This window comes from Neomonachus schauinslandi, chromosome 5 (genome assembly GCF_002201575.2).
Source record: "Neomonachus schauinslandi chromosome 5, ASM220157v2, whole genome shotgun sequence".
Lineage (NCBI taxonomy): Eukaryota > Metazoa > Chordata > Mammalia > Carnivora > Phocidae > Neomonachus > Neomonachus schauinslandi.
Window position 1 is genome coordinate 119,758,187 of NC_058407.1, and position 14,526 is coordinate 119,772,712.

The following is a 14,526-nucleotide window of genomic DNA, read 5'->3' on the forward strand; positions in this document are numbered from 1 at the left end:
TTAACTGTGTATTCTAATATAAAAGGGGGATAATGATCATACAATGACTGTAAAAACTAAAGGAATAAATGTTTCAAATTCATAGAATAGAACTTAGCACTTAGTAAGTGCTGTGTATATGCCTGCTTTAGTTACACGACCTATTTTACTTAAGTACCCTAAGTTTGAGGGCTCCCAGATAAAACTCTGAAAACTACTCAGTGCTGATTCCGCATATAATTTCTAAAAAGCATCTTATATTTTACTTAAGGGTTAGAGGTATTCCTCTTTCTGAGGTGAAAGGGAATGATATTGTCAAAATGGGAAAAACACAGACAGTATGCCTGGCTCAGTGCATAGTACTGAGCTTTGCACATAGTGGGTGCTTAGTAAGTCTGTATGGAAGGAATGAGTGAATCCCAAAAAAACATCAAATATTCACAAGCCATTATTATCTAATTTTAAGAATCAAACAACATGGGCATATTTCTCTTCAATCAAATTTCAATATATGAAAAAGCAAATTTCAGAAATGTTAATAATTGATTCCTCCTGCTGAAATGCCCCTTAATGTTATTTTGAACATGATTTTACTACACAAATATTCTACTTGCACAGAACTAGTTAAGAATTCATTGCCTGGGGTAGAAGTCTATGTCTGGCAGCAGCGAAAACTTCTCCATGTTCTTGCTGAGGATTCTTCTACCCTCAGTTAAAAGATCTTAGAGAATGAACACGTGAAGTCATTTTAAAAATAAATTTCATATTGTGCAATATGAAATTGCAGTCCAATAACTACATCTTCAGGCTGAACTTATTTCTTATCAATTTCCTAAATAATCTACAAATGATCCATAAGAAAACTGGGCTCTAGTGAGAGGCCAAAAACATATGGGATTTATGACACCTACCATTCCAAGAAATTGGGGACAGGGCTGTATTGATCCTTTACAGAGGTAGCTGCCCTGTGCTTCCACCGGTATGGAGAGGAGCTGATCTTTCACATAGCATGTGACTATAGTTACTCAATTAGCCAAGATATATCTTCTATATAATTAGCCAAGATATATCTTCTATCTAGAGATAAATGGTTCTATATTCATGAAATTAAGCCCTGTGCAATTAACACTAAGAAAATGGTCCCAGGCATAAATGCTTTTGGCTTCTCACTTTCCTGATCCAAATCTTAAAAATTTTAATAGCTAAGCTAAGGTTTTCTTCCAAGAAAACCCCCTTCTGCCAAATACATGCACACACACACACAAATACACACACGCACGCGCGTGCACGCACACACACACACATCCATGAGTTATTTTCTTGATAATCCATAAAAAACAAAATCCATACCAATTACCTTGGCATATAATTATCTTCAATTTAAGCATATGTACTACTTCTTATTTTAAATTGTTAGATATGTATAGGTCTTATCCTCCTAATATTATTGTAATCTACATGAAGACAAATACAGCATTATATAATTTTGTGCCTACCCAAAATATTTTTGAGTTAGGTAAATCAATTACCTCTACTAAGGTTCAACAATACAACGTGCTTTCAAAAGTCTGTCTTTTTAATTAGTTTTGAAATAGATTAACATAATTACTCCACAGTCTCCGGGAATATATCTGTAAAATCGAGGGAGGTGTTCTTTGTATGAGTGAGGCTGACTGTGAAGTGAAGCATGATGGCTGGCATTAAAAGTACATAGTCCTAGAACTTGGTTGTCTATCTGGGAGAAATTAGGACATCTGGAACTGTTAAATCCTTTACGGAAATGCTACATGGAGTGGTAGGCATTCATATAACACATCAGGAAGGGGATGGGAGCATAAAAAGGCTATGAATGGAGGAAATAAAGTAGGATTAGAGAAAAAAAAATTCAACAAAACTCCCATATCACCCAACAACTACTTGGCTTAACAAACCTGTATATGTGATTGAACGCCTAAAAACACTTCCACTTTCTTCCACTGGGCACCTTGCTGTCCTCTTTGAGCCCACAATTTAGAAGTAACATTGTCTTTCTTGCTGAGTACCTACCGAGATAAATCAAGTAGCAGGTGTTAAAATATTCTGTCTTGATAAATTTTAAACATTTAGAATTTGCCCAGTGATTTTTAAAAATTTTAATATCACCATGAAGTCCCTTAGAGAAAAGTGGGGACAGTTAACATTAGATGTCTTTGTTTTCTATACAGCAATGTGTCTCCAGGATCCCTCACAAGCTTTGTGTAATAAAGGTGTACATGAATATCTGTCAGTCAAGTCCAAAGGGTCTAGGCACCATTTCATTAACACTTAACTACATTAGCTTTTTTAAAAAAACTGACAGAATTAACAATTGGAGTTTTATATATTAAATAATATTCATGGAGTCAAAATGAAAAGCACTTATTACTTACGGAAACATTTTTTTGAGGATGACTTGCCTTCCTCATGCTCTTGGGTTCAGTGGGGACAGTGTGTTATAATGGGAACCCATTCAATTTTAATAGCACACCTGGGTGATATGAGTGGGCACTGACTCTTCCTCCCAAGAGCCTTGACACCTCGCATTCTCCTCAGTACTCTATCCTTATTCTAAAGGGAAATTCAGATTAGTCTCAGCAGACAAATTATCCTGGCTCTCCTTTTAGAATGCTACAAAATGAACAAGAAAGTAACTGAAGAGAACAGGGAAAAGCAGAACAATTCCACATTTTAAAGTAACTGACTTAGTTGGTTTATTTAATTATTTCACAGCATTACTTTTTAAAAATACAATGTGTACAACCCAAAGAATCATTCTGGTAATGGGTTTGTGAAGGTTTTGAATTTTGAAAGTGAAGGCAACTTTTAATGGTTTCATTATCTCCGTATTTTCAGTTAAATTGAAACAGCTATTTTTTATTGGAGTATAAATAACATTCAAACTATTAATTTTATAGAAGTAGAGTTTCTAGACCCTTTAGAATTTCTAAGTAATATGGAGCTAACAAAAATAATGCCATAGTTTTGGTCTATATAATTTATATAATTTAAGTTAAAACAACATGCTTCAGGGGCACCTGGGTGGCTCAGATGGTTAAGCATCTGCCTTCAGCTCGGGTCATGATCTCAGGGTCCTGGGATCAGGTCCCACCCACATCAGGCTCCCTGCTCAGCGAGGAGCCTGCTTCTCCCTCTGCCTGCCACTCCCCCTGCTTGTACTCTCCCTCTCTCTCTCTCTGGAAAATAAATAAATAAAATCTTAAAAAAAAAAAAACATGCTTCAAGGTCAAAAAAATATAATTCCTAAAAAAGTAAAAATCATTTTTTGATGAATACTTTAAAAAAGTATGGGAAATAGATCTTTGTATGAGTGCCATTCTACATATAAATGACTAAGAAAAATATGTTCATGCACAAAAACAAGGATCACATGCACTACCATTTTAGTTATTTGATAACTACTTACGACATTTTAATATTTTATAAATTTTCACCTACTAATACAAAATTGTACCTGAAAAAAGAAAGTATATTTCAGATAATTAATCTTAACTACAAAATATACCAGTTAAATAATTCTCATTTTTCTGATGAAAACCCTGCAGTAAGCTGTATTGTTTGCCAAAAACCATTTTTTAAAAAGTCAATCTAAAACAAATGATAAGCTATAACTTTAATCCATAAGACTATTGGATGTTTTTAGATTATCAAACATGTACACATACCTATATACAAACAAGTTTACTTTTAAATCATTATTGGTAAGGAGTCTCACCTATAATAAAGAAGATAATTCTTCCAAAACTGATAAGTAAATATATGTTTTCAAGTAAAAAAAAACACAACAGCATTTGTGAAATATGCTTATCTAAAACTTATTTGGAAAAATAAATATTTAATATAGCCAGGAAACTCTTAGAATAAGACAGTAATAAAATGAGGAGACAATGCACCTAATATTAAAATTATAATCAAGGCACAGGGGAAGAAGTGGTTAAGCAGCTGGCTTGCAGTCTGTTTCTCTTTATTGGGGGGGAAAAAAGTAGGTAACTACCTGTATTCTTTTTGCAAATATGCTAAACATAGGCTTCTTCACTAACAAATTAATGGTATTTGACAAGGGGAAGAGCCCTCTGCTATGCCTGCATTTAGCAAGATATTCCTGGTCTAAAACTGCTCACGGTAAACAATTCTAGAATTTTGGGATTGGTCTTTTAGACATGGCTTCCTGGAAAATGCTACATAGGGTATGAAATAGTACAAATGGAGATGTTTGACAACTGAGTTGGCTTGTTCTGTGTAAATGATGCATCTATACATATTACTTAAAACCTCATATTGTATAAGGCATGTCCAATATGGGAAAAAAGGATGTAGGCATCTGCCTTGGGACTCCAGAACCTCTCTCTGGTTTGCCTATATAACTTGGCCTTCTAAAAGAAACGAGGACCCCCTGGAAAAAGTTAACTCCAGGGATGGAACAGGATAAAAATAACATGAGTCTGGAACATCTTCTTGGACAGGAAGGAAGAAAGACTAATGGGACTGTCAAAGAGACATAGAAGCCAGCTGCAGGGTCTCCTATGAGCAAATCTGGGACAATTTAAGAATCAATGAAAAATAACAATAATAATAGACAATAACAAATTGAATACAAAAAGGATCCATGAATCCACACTGATATAAATCAATAAATGGAGATGTAATTTTGTTGTTGGTGGTGGTGGTAATGGTGTTCTTTATAATGGAAAACTAACCAACAAATGTAACAGAACAATGGAGTTAAAACATCACAATTAAGCAATCATCATAGTAAAATTAATTCCAGTGAAAAATACTAAAGGAAGCAAAAACTAGCAAGGACAATTGACTTGAGAACAGGATTTTACATACTATCAAAATATCTCTTCACAAAATATTTATTGATAACAAAGGGAACAAAAGTAATAATACCTATGGATATCATGCACTACCAATGGGATGCAGTAAAAAGAATACAATATTGGTAATATTACAGCAAATATATATATAATATATAAATAATATATATAAATATGTATGATATATATAGGTTTAACATTGAACAAATCTAAACTGAGTGGATTCTACATATTGGATTAGATTATAATATTTTAAAATATCAAGGTCATAAAAGTCTAGAGAAGATTAAGGAACTATTCCAATTTAAAAGACACTAGGAAGAAATAACTAGGTGTGATACGTGATCCTGTATGGAATTTTTCCTATAAAAGATGGTCTGGGACAATGAGCAAAAAAATAGGAACTCTGAGTGAAAGTTATATTGGGGTTCTCTGTGAGATTCTTGAAACAGTTTGAAATAGTTGAAACAGTAATTCTGAAACAGTTTAATTTTTTTTAACAAAGAAACAATTTGAAAAAGACAATTAGAAAATGTAGCAGCAGAACCATCCACTTGAAGAATGCACATTCAAAGGTCACTGAAGTGTGTATAATCCATTTGCACTATTCTCAGAACATTGGTATTCTCAGAATGCTGACACTAAAAACTACATGAAACATTTCAAGTACAAAACTGTATTACACACAAGCTGTGTGTATTTATTCTGAGGTTTCAGAATAAAGATGATAACCACAAAGTGAATAGTAAAAACGTCCTACTGGCCATTCAGGTCCAATTCTGCTAAAGCTTTTTTTTCAATCATGCCATATTGAAACTAGTAAGGCGTTGATAATTACCCATTCTCATCTATTAGCAGACCATATTTTAATAACACTAAATTATATAGTATGAATTTTTATAGAGAAAATTTAGAAAGTGCAATTGCCTAAGGAGTACCTGAAGAGAACCAATTGTGACACCATTCATATGAGTCCAGAACACCAGGGTACATCTTGGTCCCATGCGTGAAATAACAGGAGTGAGTATATCAGCCATGTCACCAAATTTTCCATTTGAACTATCAGCATACAGGTACCAGCCATCTGTGGTATTTCTGGGGAAAGTACAAAGTGTATATCAGATTAAATAAAAAGAAGAAAATCATAAAACATATGGTTCATCACTGACCATATTTTATTGTTCTGTAAGTTTTCCTAGAAGCATAATAATGTTTTATAGCATAATGATGACTCACAGTCTTCAGCAGCAATAATTATTCTACTGCCTCTTACCTGTAGCCAGGAGGATGCCACAGGCAGTTCATTCAAGACTGGCTCAGTCTGACCCCTTTCTGGGGACTGCGGATGAAGGTCACAGGCCTAAGCCTCATCTCATCCCAGAGGCCTTGGGAAAGGAGATTGGGGATTCTTTCTTCCTGCCCAGACAGGGTATGCCCCCCATGGCTGCCTTTCTGAAGGAGTGAATCCAATGTTGACTGGAGAAATACCATGTTTACAGCTGGAGGAGAAACATGCCCAACACTGGTGGAGGTCTGACTTGCAACAGGGCCCTGGCCTCCTTTACGGCACAGGCAGAGATGACAGGGACAAGGAGCATATGACTCCTTCTGCTCCCTGATCCTGTGGTACTAAAACCACTCACCACCTTCCTCAAAGCCTTCTTGCCCCTGGGCATTCCCTGCCTCTATCATTCCCTTCCTCTAAGAGTCCCAGCTCCTTGACCTATCAGCTGTCTCCCAGAAAACCAGTGTTTGGAGCAATAAGATTTTTTTTTGCTTGAGTCTTTTTTCTAAAGAAAAGGTAAAGAGCATTGTGGGAATCTTTATGCTGTTGAGGTTTACCTTCTTAGAAAACAGATATTAATAGGATGGATGTCTGAGTTTCAGCATCAGAGTATCTTTCAGAAGCTTGGAACAGCAAAAGTTCGGCCTCCACTGCCTAAGGAGGGGGCCCCTCACTCTCTGCCCTCAACTTGCTTCATGCTGGCTGGGTTTCCAGCCCGCGCACCAAGTGCTCCGCTCAACTTTGATCCTGCCTGTGCCACCCCCCCACACATATCTGGGGGCACTTGTCACTCTTGGGTTATTGCTCTCCCCTGACTCCTTTCCCCGTCCTTGGTCTGTCTGGTAGCCCCCTGACAGGCAGAGCACTGCTGGAGTCGCCTAGGAATTGGCAATGTGACAACAGCCAAGGTTGAGGCTGAGGCCCAGGGACAGCGCCTCGGCCATCCTCCCACACTGGGCTGAGACACAGCCTTTGGGATGCCAGGCCCATCTCTGATCCTGCCTGCTAGTCTTGGAGGACAGGGACTCCTGTCTAGAGAGACATCTTCAGAGGGGAAACCAGGAGGTAGGACTTGAGGGTTGGCTAATGTAAGCTTCCACAGCTACCATCAAGTGGTGAATCCATTGCCACTGGTTGCCCAGGGGTCCCCACATCTTTTTCCCTGAGAGCCCACAGGGGAAAGGGAGTTTGTTGAGGAATATTTTAAAGAAACCTTTTGTGCCTTTTATCAGAGCACAAGAGTAGGTTGCAATGATTTAACATTTGTGTGGGGTTGACTCAGGTGCAAGGGAGGTTTTAGCCCAGGCCAAACTTAGTTTAAAATACTACATAAAAATCCATTTTTCTTTCTTTTTTTTTTTGCACAGAAGCTGGTAATCTAGGACCTACATGTGAACAGCTTTATATCAGTATTTTTGTACTTGGCTTTCTTGGGTGGGTATGATACATTATATTTAAGTTCCTTGAACACTGTGGATCCCCCTAATGTGGATGAATGACTGAGGCTTTGTAAATTCAGGGACATTTGTGTGAATAAAGTTTTTTGATGGGGTCAAAGAAGCCAAAGAAGAAAGAAAGAAGGAAGGAAGGAAGGAAGGAAGGAAGGAAGGAAGGAAGGAAGAAAGGAAGGAAGGAAGACTCTACTATCAGTTGGTACATGGTAAAGGTTGAAATTACCAAGTCTAATCTGTAATTACTTGGTTGTGTGCTTTTGTTTTGTGTTTTACAATGATACTGCCAATAACATGGTCAGCTTTGTACAGCTTTTCTTTTTTTCAACATTTAATTTTTTATTGAAGTATAATTGACATACAATGTTATTAGTTTCAGAGGTATATTGATTTGATAATTCTATACACTACTCAATGCTCACCACGATAAGTGTAGTCACCATCTGTCACCGTATATTATTACAACATTATTGATGATATTCCTTATGTTGTACTTTTCATCTTTGTGACTTACTTACTTTATAACTGGAAATTTAAAGTTTGTACCTCTCAATCTATTTTGCCTATCCCCCCCATCCTCTTCCCATCTAGCAACCACCAGTTTGTTCTCTGTATTTAAGTCTGTTTGGTTTTTTGTTCATTCGTTTTTTTAGATTCCACGTGTGAGTGAAATCATATTTTCATGTGCGTAAAAAGGACTCTAAAGAACTGAATGCTTTTAGAAGATGCACATAAAGAAGAAAAATACATGTAAAAAATTAAGCATGTAAACTACAAAGGAAACTGGCCTGGGGTTCCACTTACAAGTCTAAAAGGCTTTCAAGGTTCAAGTTTAATCTCTATTAATTTAGTTCAGTTTTACTTAAATATTTTTAATATTTTAATAAGCTGGTAGATAATTTTTAAAGTGTGTCTTTTTCCTCCTTACTTCCAAATAAAAGAGGAAAAGTCAGAATGAAAACAAGTGAATATCAAATTAATCTGGCCATAAAAGACAGAGTTGATGCCCTCACTTTAAATATCAATTCAAAAAAAAAATATTAAACATCAAAGACATCTAGGTAACACACAGTCTTTTAAAGTATTAAATGAAGAGGTGACTCCCCACAGTTTGGGCATTCTGGAACACTTTGATTAATTAGATTTCTCACCACTTTCTCACCTAAGTATTATGCTAGATACTATAGAATGTAAATTTGCTAGTTATTAAAACCATTTTTATTTTGAAAGTTTTATCATTTTTATTGAGGAAAGAAATGTGAATCACTAACAGGAAATGGATGGAGAAAAACACATAAGTATTCATTCAATCCCCACATATTTATCAACAGTCTTTGCAGTTTTGCCTGCCTGAGGCCCTGGGAATGGGACTGTGAGCAAAGCATAAAACAGGGTTTGGTCTCTGACCTCATCATTTACTAGGTGGACAACATTAGGCAGGTTAGTTAACCTCTCTTAACATACTAGTTTCTTCATTTATGAAATGTTCCATATAAGGTCTTAAGAATTATAAATAAAAGGCGCCTGGGTGGCTCAGCCAGTTGAGCATCTGCCTTCAGCTCAGGTCATGATCCCAGGGTCCTGGAACTGGGTCTTGCATCGGGCTCCCTGCTCTGCGGGAAGCCTGCTTCTCCCTCTGCTCCTCCTCCCACTCGTTCTCTCAATCTCTCTCTCTCTAATAATAAATATTTTAAAAAAATTAGAAATAAAGTAAACGAACATCTAAAACAGTACCTGGCCCATCTTATATATTTAATAAATGATAGTTGTGATTTGTGGTTATGTTTATGTCATTAGTTGCTGCCAATGGAATAAAGAGTTTAGTGTCCTACAAACCACAGAGGGTATGAGTAAAGATCATTTTTAAGAAGCAGGATTATTATATTAATTTGAATTAATGTTGCAATACATAAGCACTTCCAGCTTCATTTCTTGTGTGCTTAATATCCCAGGATCCTAGGGATATCAAGAACAGAAATTAATGGGGCACCTGGGTGGCTCAGCAGTTAAGTGTCTGCCTTCGGTTCGGGTCATGATCCCAGGGTCCTGGGATCAAGCTCTGCATCGGGCTCCCTGCTCAGCAGGAAGCCTGCTTCTCCCTCTCCCACTCCCCCTGCTTGTGTTCTCTCTCTCTGTCAAATAAATAAAATGTTAAAAAAAGAACAGAAATTAATATATAATTGATTCACTGGTTTATAGAGTTACTGAGATCCAGCACAATTTCTACAGATATTTTTTCCCATATTGGCAAACAGATCCTAAGCTTCATATGGAAATCCAGAGGACTAAGAAGAGCCAATTTCAATGTAAAGAACAAAGTTAGAAAATTTACTCCAACAGATGTATTCATTATTAAGGTGGAGTAATCAAGACAGAGGGTTACTGGAGTAAAGACAGGCAAATGGGCCAGATAAATTCAGGTATATTTGTACACCTGATTTATAAAACTTTGGTTCTTCAGAGCACTGAAGGAAAGGGCAATCTTTTCAATGTGTACTGAATAAATTAGGTAGCAATGTGGGGAAAAAAACAAAACTTGCCCCTATTTCACAGCTTTCAAAAATAGTAAATTCCAGGTAGATTGTACCTGGAGTATAAAATGTTAAAACAATAAAGCTTCTCTAAGATAATATAATAGTATCTTCATGTTGTGGAAGTGAGAAAGTTTTCTTTAATAATACACAAAAATTACTAACCATAAGGGGAAATATTTAAAAATGGGCTGTATCCAAATTAAGGATTTCTGTTTATCAAAGATACCAAAATGATGATCAAAGTCATCACTGAATCATTAGTGAATGGGAGGAAAACATACATATCACATTTAATGAATATAACATTTACTGACTGCTTACTATGTACCATGCACTATGCCAGATGTTCAACAGTATGTGGGTGTGTGTGTGTCTGTGTGTGTGTGTGTGTGTGTGTGTGTGTGTAGGGGCCATGTCTATTTTGTTTTCAAAGCAGTACCTGGCTCATAGATCCTCAAAAACTACTCGATAAACAAAACAAATGAATTTAAAATTGGTAGAACACATGTAGAAATAAAAAGATCAAAGGAATGACAGAACTATGGATTCAGATGAAATTATTCATGAAAAGTTGATAATGTGTTTCATGCTGAGGGGAGAAAAACAACATAAGAAAACACAAAACAAACCCAACAGATCCAGAGACCGTGGAGCAAGTGACTAAAAGTCACAATTCTGGCAATGATAAAAGCATCTAGTCAACAGTTCTTCAACTATAGGTCTCTGTATTAATTTCCCCAGAAACTATGCAATGAAAATCTATGAATGTTTAATTTTCCCAATCCAATATAATTTGATAAAATTCACAAAGATAAATATAAATTACTAAAATAATTCCTTATAATTATATACCCCCGAAATATCCCCCACCTTCAAGAAGAAGAAAAAAGGAGACATTGATATCAGGAGATCAATCTGAAAAATGCAAGCAAAAAAAACCGCATTTGTGTTCCTACATTGTACTATGAACACAGTGCCGGTGTCACACCTCATCATTTGGTCACCAATCTTACATGCATTAATTGTGGGCACATGATGTACTATGTATGATCCACAATGGAAAAATGAAGAACTATACAAATACTTGCCTGTGTCTGGGATGAGATTATTCAAGCATGTACCTGCAAAGGAAATCAGCTCACCTCCTGGAATGAGCAAAGCAGTAATGATCACACCTAACAATGCTGTCACCCACAAAATATCAGCATCTTTCCACCATCAAATGGTCTTTTCTCATATGAGGTAGGAAGTAGAACGTTTTATAGATACATGTATTTTCTAATAAAACATATTGTAAACCACATCAAGAGTGTTGTAACACTTGAAGGAAGTGTTGTACACCCAGGAGTTGCAAAAGTAAAGATACCAGGTGATGATGTACAAGTCATTAAAAATAGTGATTATAAAAAGAGATCTTATTTACAGGGCATGCTATTTTAAAGAAAGTCTCCCAGGCCTCATGGGATAATCAGTTTCTGAAGTCTTTTTTTTTTTTTTTTAAAGATTTTATTCATTCATTTGACAGAGAGAGAGAGAGACAGCGAGAAAGGGAACACAAGCAGGGGGAGTTGGGGAGGGAAAAGCAGGCTTCCCGCTGAGCAGGGAGCCGGATGCGGGGCTTGATCCCAGCACCCTGGGATCATGACTTGAACCGAAGGCAGACGCTTAATGACTGAGCCACCCAGGAACCCCTCTGAAGTCTTAACATTACATAAATTAAGCAATTAAAATATTGACCTTTTTCCCCCTTATTTGAGAATCTCCTGGGTATTCCAATTAAATTAGTAAGAAAAAAATACACTTGCATGGACAAATCAAAATATTTTTGAGTTAGGACAAGTGACCTCTGACCCTGTACATCTACAACATCAGGGGCATATTCTCTAGGCTTATTCTTTGGGCTGAAAAATACCTTTTAATTCTTTATGATATTATAGGCATTTTTAACATACCTGATGAGATATGACCTAGTAAAAGTTGTCATGAACTTTATGAGCTTCATGTGTAGCAGAAAATACAGTGATCAACAGTACAATTCTAATGGTTTCCATAGCATTACCCTAGTATCTGTAATGAACAATTCTTGTTGAGTGAAACTAACTGCCCCCCCCCAACCTCCCAGAGCCACCAAAACCACTCTGTGAGATGAACAAAACCTGTGACCCACTAACTGCTGTAGTAGGCTTCTTAAGCAAGCCAGACCAACCAGAGTTCCTGTGTGGGATTTTTAGAATATAAATTAAGGGAAAAGGAATATTCCTTCTTGAGTGTCAAATCTTACTCACTGAGTCCCCAAGGTTCTGACTCCAAAACTCCACACATGCCATCTATACTATGCTTTAGTGATGGAGAAGAGACAAAAAAAAAAAAAGGTTCTGTTTGACTTTATTGGTCCTTTCTGAAATACACATCTGATCCTACCATCCTGCTTAGAAATCTTCAATAGAGGGGCACCTGGGTGGCTCAGGAAGTTAAGCCTCTGACTCTTGGTTTAGACTCAGGTCATGATCTCAGGGTCGTGGGATCAAACCCCAAGTCAAGCTCCACGCTCGGCCAGGATTCTGCTTGAGATTCTCTCTCTTCCCCTCCTGCTCACACACTTCCTCTCTAAAATAAATAAATCAATCTTAAAAAAAAATCTTAAATACATCCTTACTGATTCAAAGACCCCTGAACTAAACTATATGCCATTACACTACAATAAAAAACTTCAGTAAATACAAATCTATTCACTACACACGGTGTCCAGATGAGCTGACATAGCTTTTTTCAAAGCATAGCTTTCTTGATAAAGGAAGCAGTGAATTCATTTGCATTCTGGTGCAAGCTCTTTATATCATCATGCATTTGTAACTAATGGTACACAGGCTGACATTTTATACTGCACTCATACATAACTGGGTCAGATTTTTTTTTTCTGAAGTCCATATAGTAAATATTTTAGGTTTTGTGGGCATAAGGTCTCCGTTACAACTATTAAACTTCTGTCTTTGTAGCATGAAAGCATCCATAGACTGCTTAAATAAATGGTTATAGCCATGCTCCAATAAAACTATATTTACAAAAACAGGCTTCAGGCCAGAATTGGCCCATAGACCATACTTTGCTCACCACTATTCTATGGATAAAGTCTCCATTCATCGGGATCAGAGGAGTACTTTCTATAAAAATATCTGGCATCAGCTTTCACGTATTACTTTACTCAGACACCCAGATTTATAGCTATTGTAATGTTCATGTAATGACTTGAATACATCAGGCACTTTCTTTTCTTTGTTTTCCTTATATCTGTCCTTCTCCTGAGCACACTCATAACCTCTGCTCTTGGTCTGTCCTCTATACTACTTTGATTTTTCCTCCATAACATATCTCAAATATGTCTTATTTCTAAGCCTTCTTAGTTTCCTAGACTCAAAAGTCCTTGGTTCAAAATTACCTCCTCACCTAAGACTTTCATAGCATTTATACATAACTTTTTGAATGTCTTCTTCATATTACATTTTAATTCACTGAATATAAAGCTTTATTCCCCAGCAGATTCTATATATATCAAGGCACATATTTTAACTCATTTATCAACATCACCTTGTGAATCCAGAAAACCTTGTAAAGTGGCTTAAACTCAATTGGCACTCAATAAATATTTCCCGAATCTGTTGCTGAAGATTAAATAAAAGTGTTAGAGAATTCTTGCTTTTCTATATCAAAATTCTCCTTTACAAGTGCAAGGCACCTCAATTTTTAAAAAAAGGACTTACAATTTTAGCAGGGTGCTTTTGGGTTTCTCTTTCCTAGTCTCATGAAATAAAAATGAAGTAATGAACAACATGTGCTGAAATTTTATACAACCACCTGGGGGGTTTTCCCAACTCAAAATTCAATATCACATGTATCAAAGCCAACTATTTTAATTAGGAGCCCCCACAGCTCCTGTTTCAATACTGTATGACATTCACTGCAGAAAATCTTTGTAAGGCAAGTAGAAACACACACACAAAAATAACAATGGATAAATTTTAAAGTCGAAGAAATTACAAAATGTAGTTTATTTATTTTCTAATTACAAAACAGAAATTTTAAAGGCTCACTAAAGTAATCATATTCTTTGTAAAACAGATTTTAGGCCAAAAAACACTAGTTTCTGAGATGTCTATAAAAAAAAGTATTTGAGGTTTTTAGATCAGTTTTTAAATTGTAACCTATCAATTAGACAGTATTAATGATAGTTTGTTGTTCAATATTTGTAACAAAGCTGAGAAGCTGGGATCATAACCACACTACTTCACAGATAAGGAAAATTAAATAATTTGCTACTGCTAATTCCTTTGGTGAGTATTGAAATCATGACCACACTTAGATCCTTCTCCCCGTGTTTTATATTCTAAACTACTTGTCCTCTAAGTGTGATGTCAGAACCAGCC

The 14,526-nt window shown here is 36.3% G+C and overlaps 1 protein-coding gene across 1 annotated transcript in view; it reads right to left on the bottom strand.

Moving 5' to 3' along the window:
• MALRD1 (MAM and LDL receptor class A domain containing 1) overlaps window positions 1-14,526 on the bottom strand; it is a 794,826-nt gene that overhangs the window by 450,032 nt on the left and 330,268 nt on the right. The window contains exons 23-24 of the mRNA XM_044915239.1: window positions 5,774-5,930; window positions 1,911-2,021 (exon numbers count right to left, since the gene is read on the bottom strand). Coding sequence (XP_044771174.1) covers window positions 1,911-2,021; window positions 5,774-5,930 — 268 coding nt within the window. The remainder of the gene's footprint in view (window positions 1-1,910; window positions 2,022-5,773; window positions 5,931-14,526) is intronic.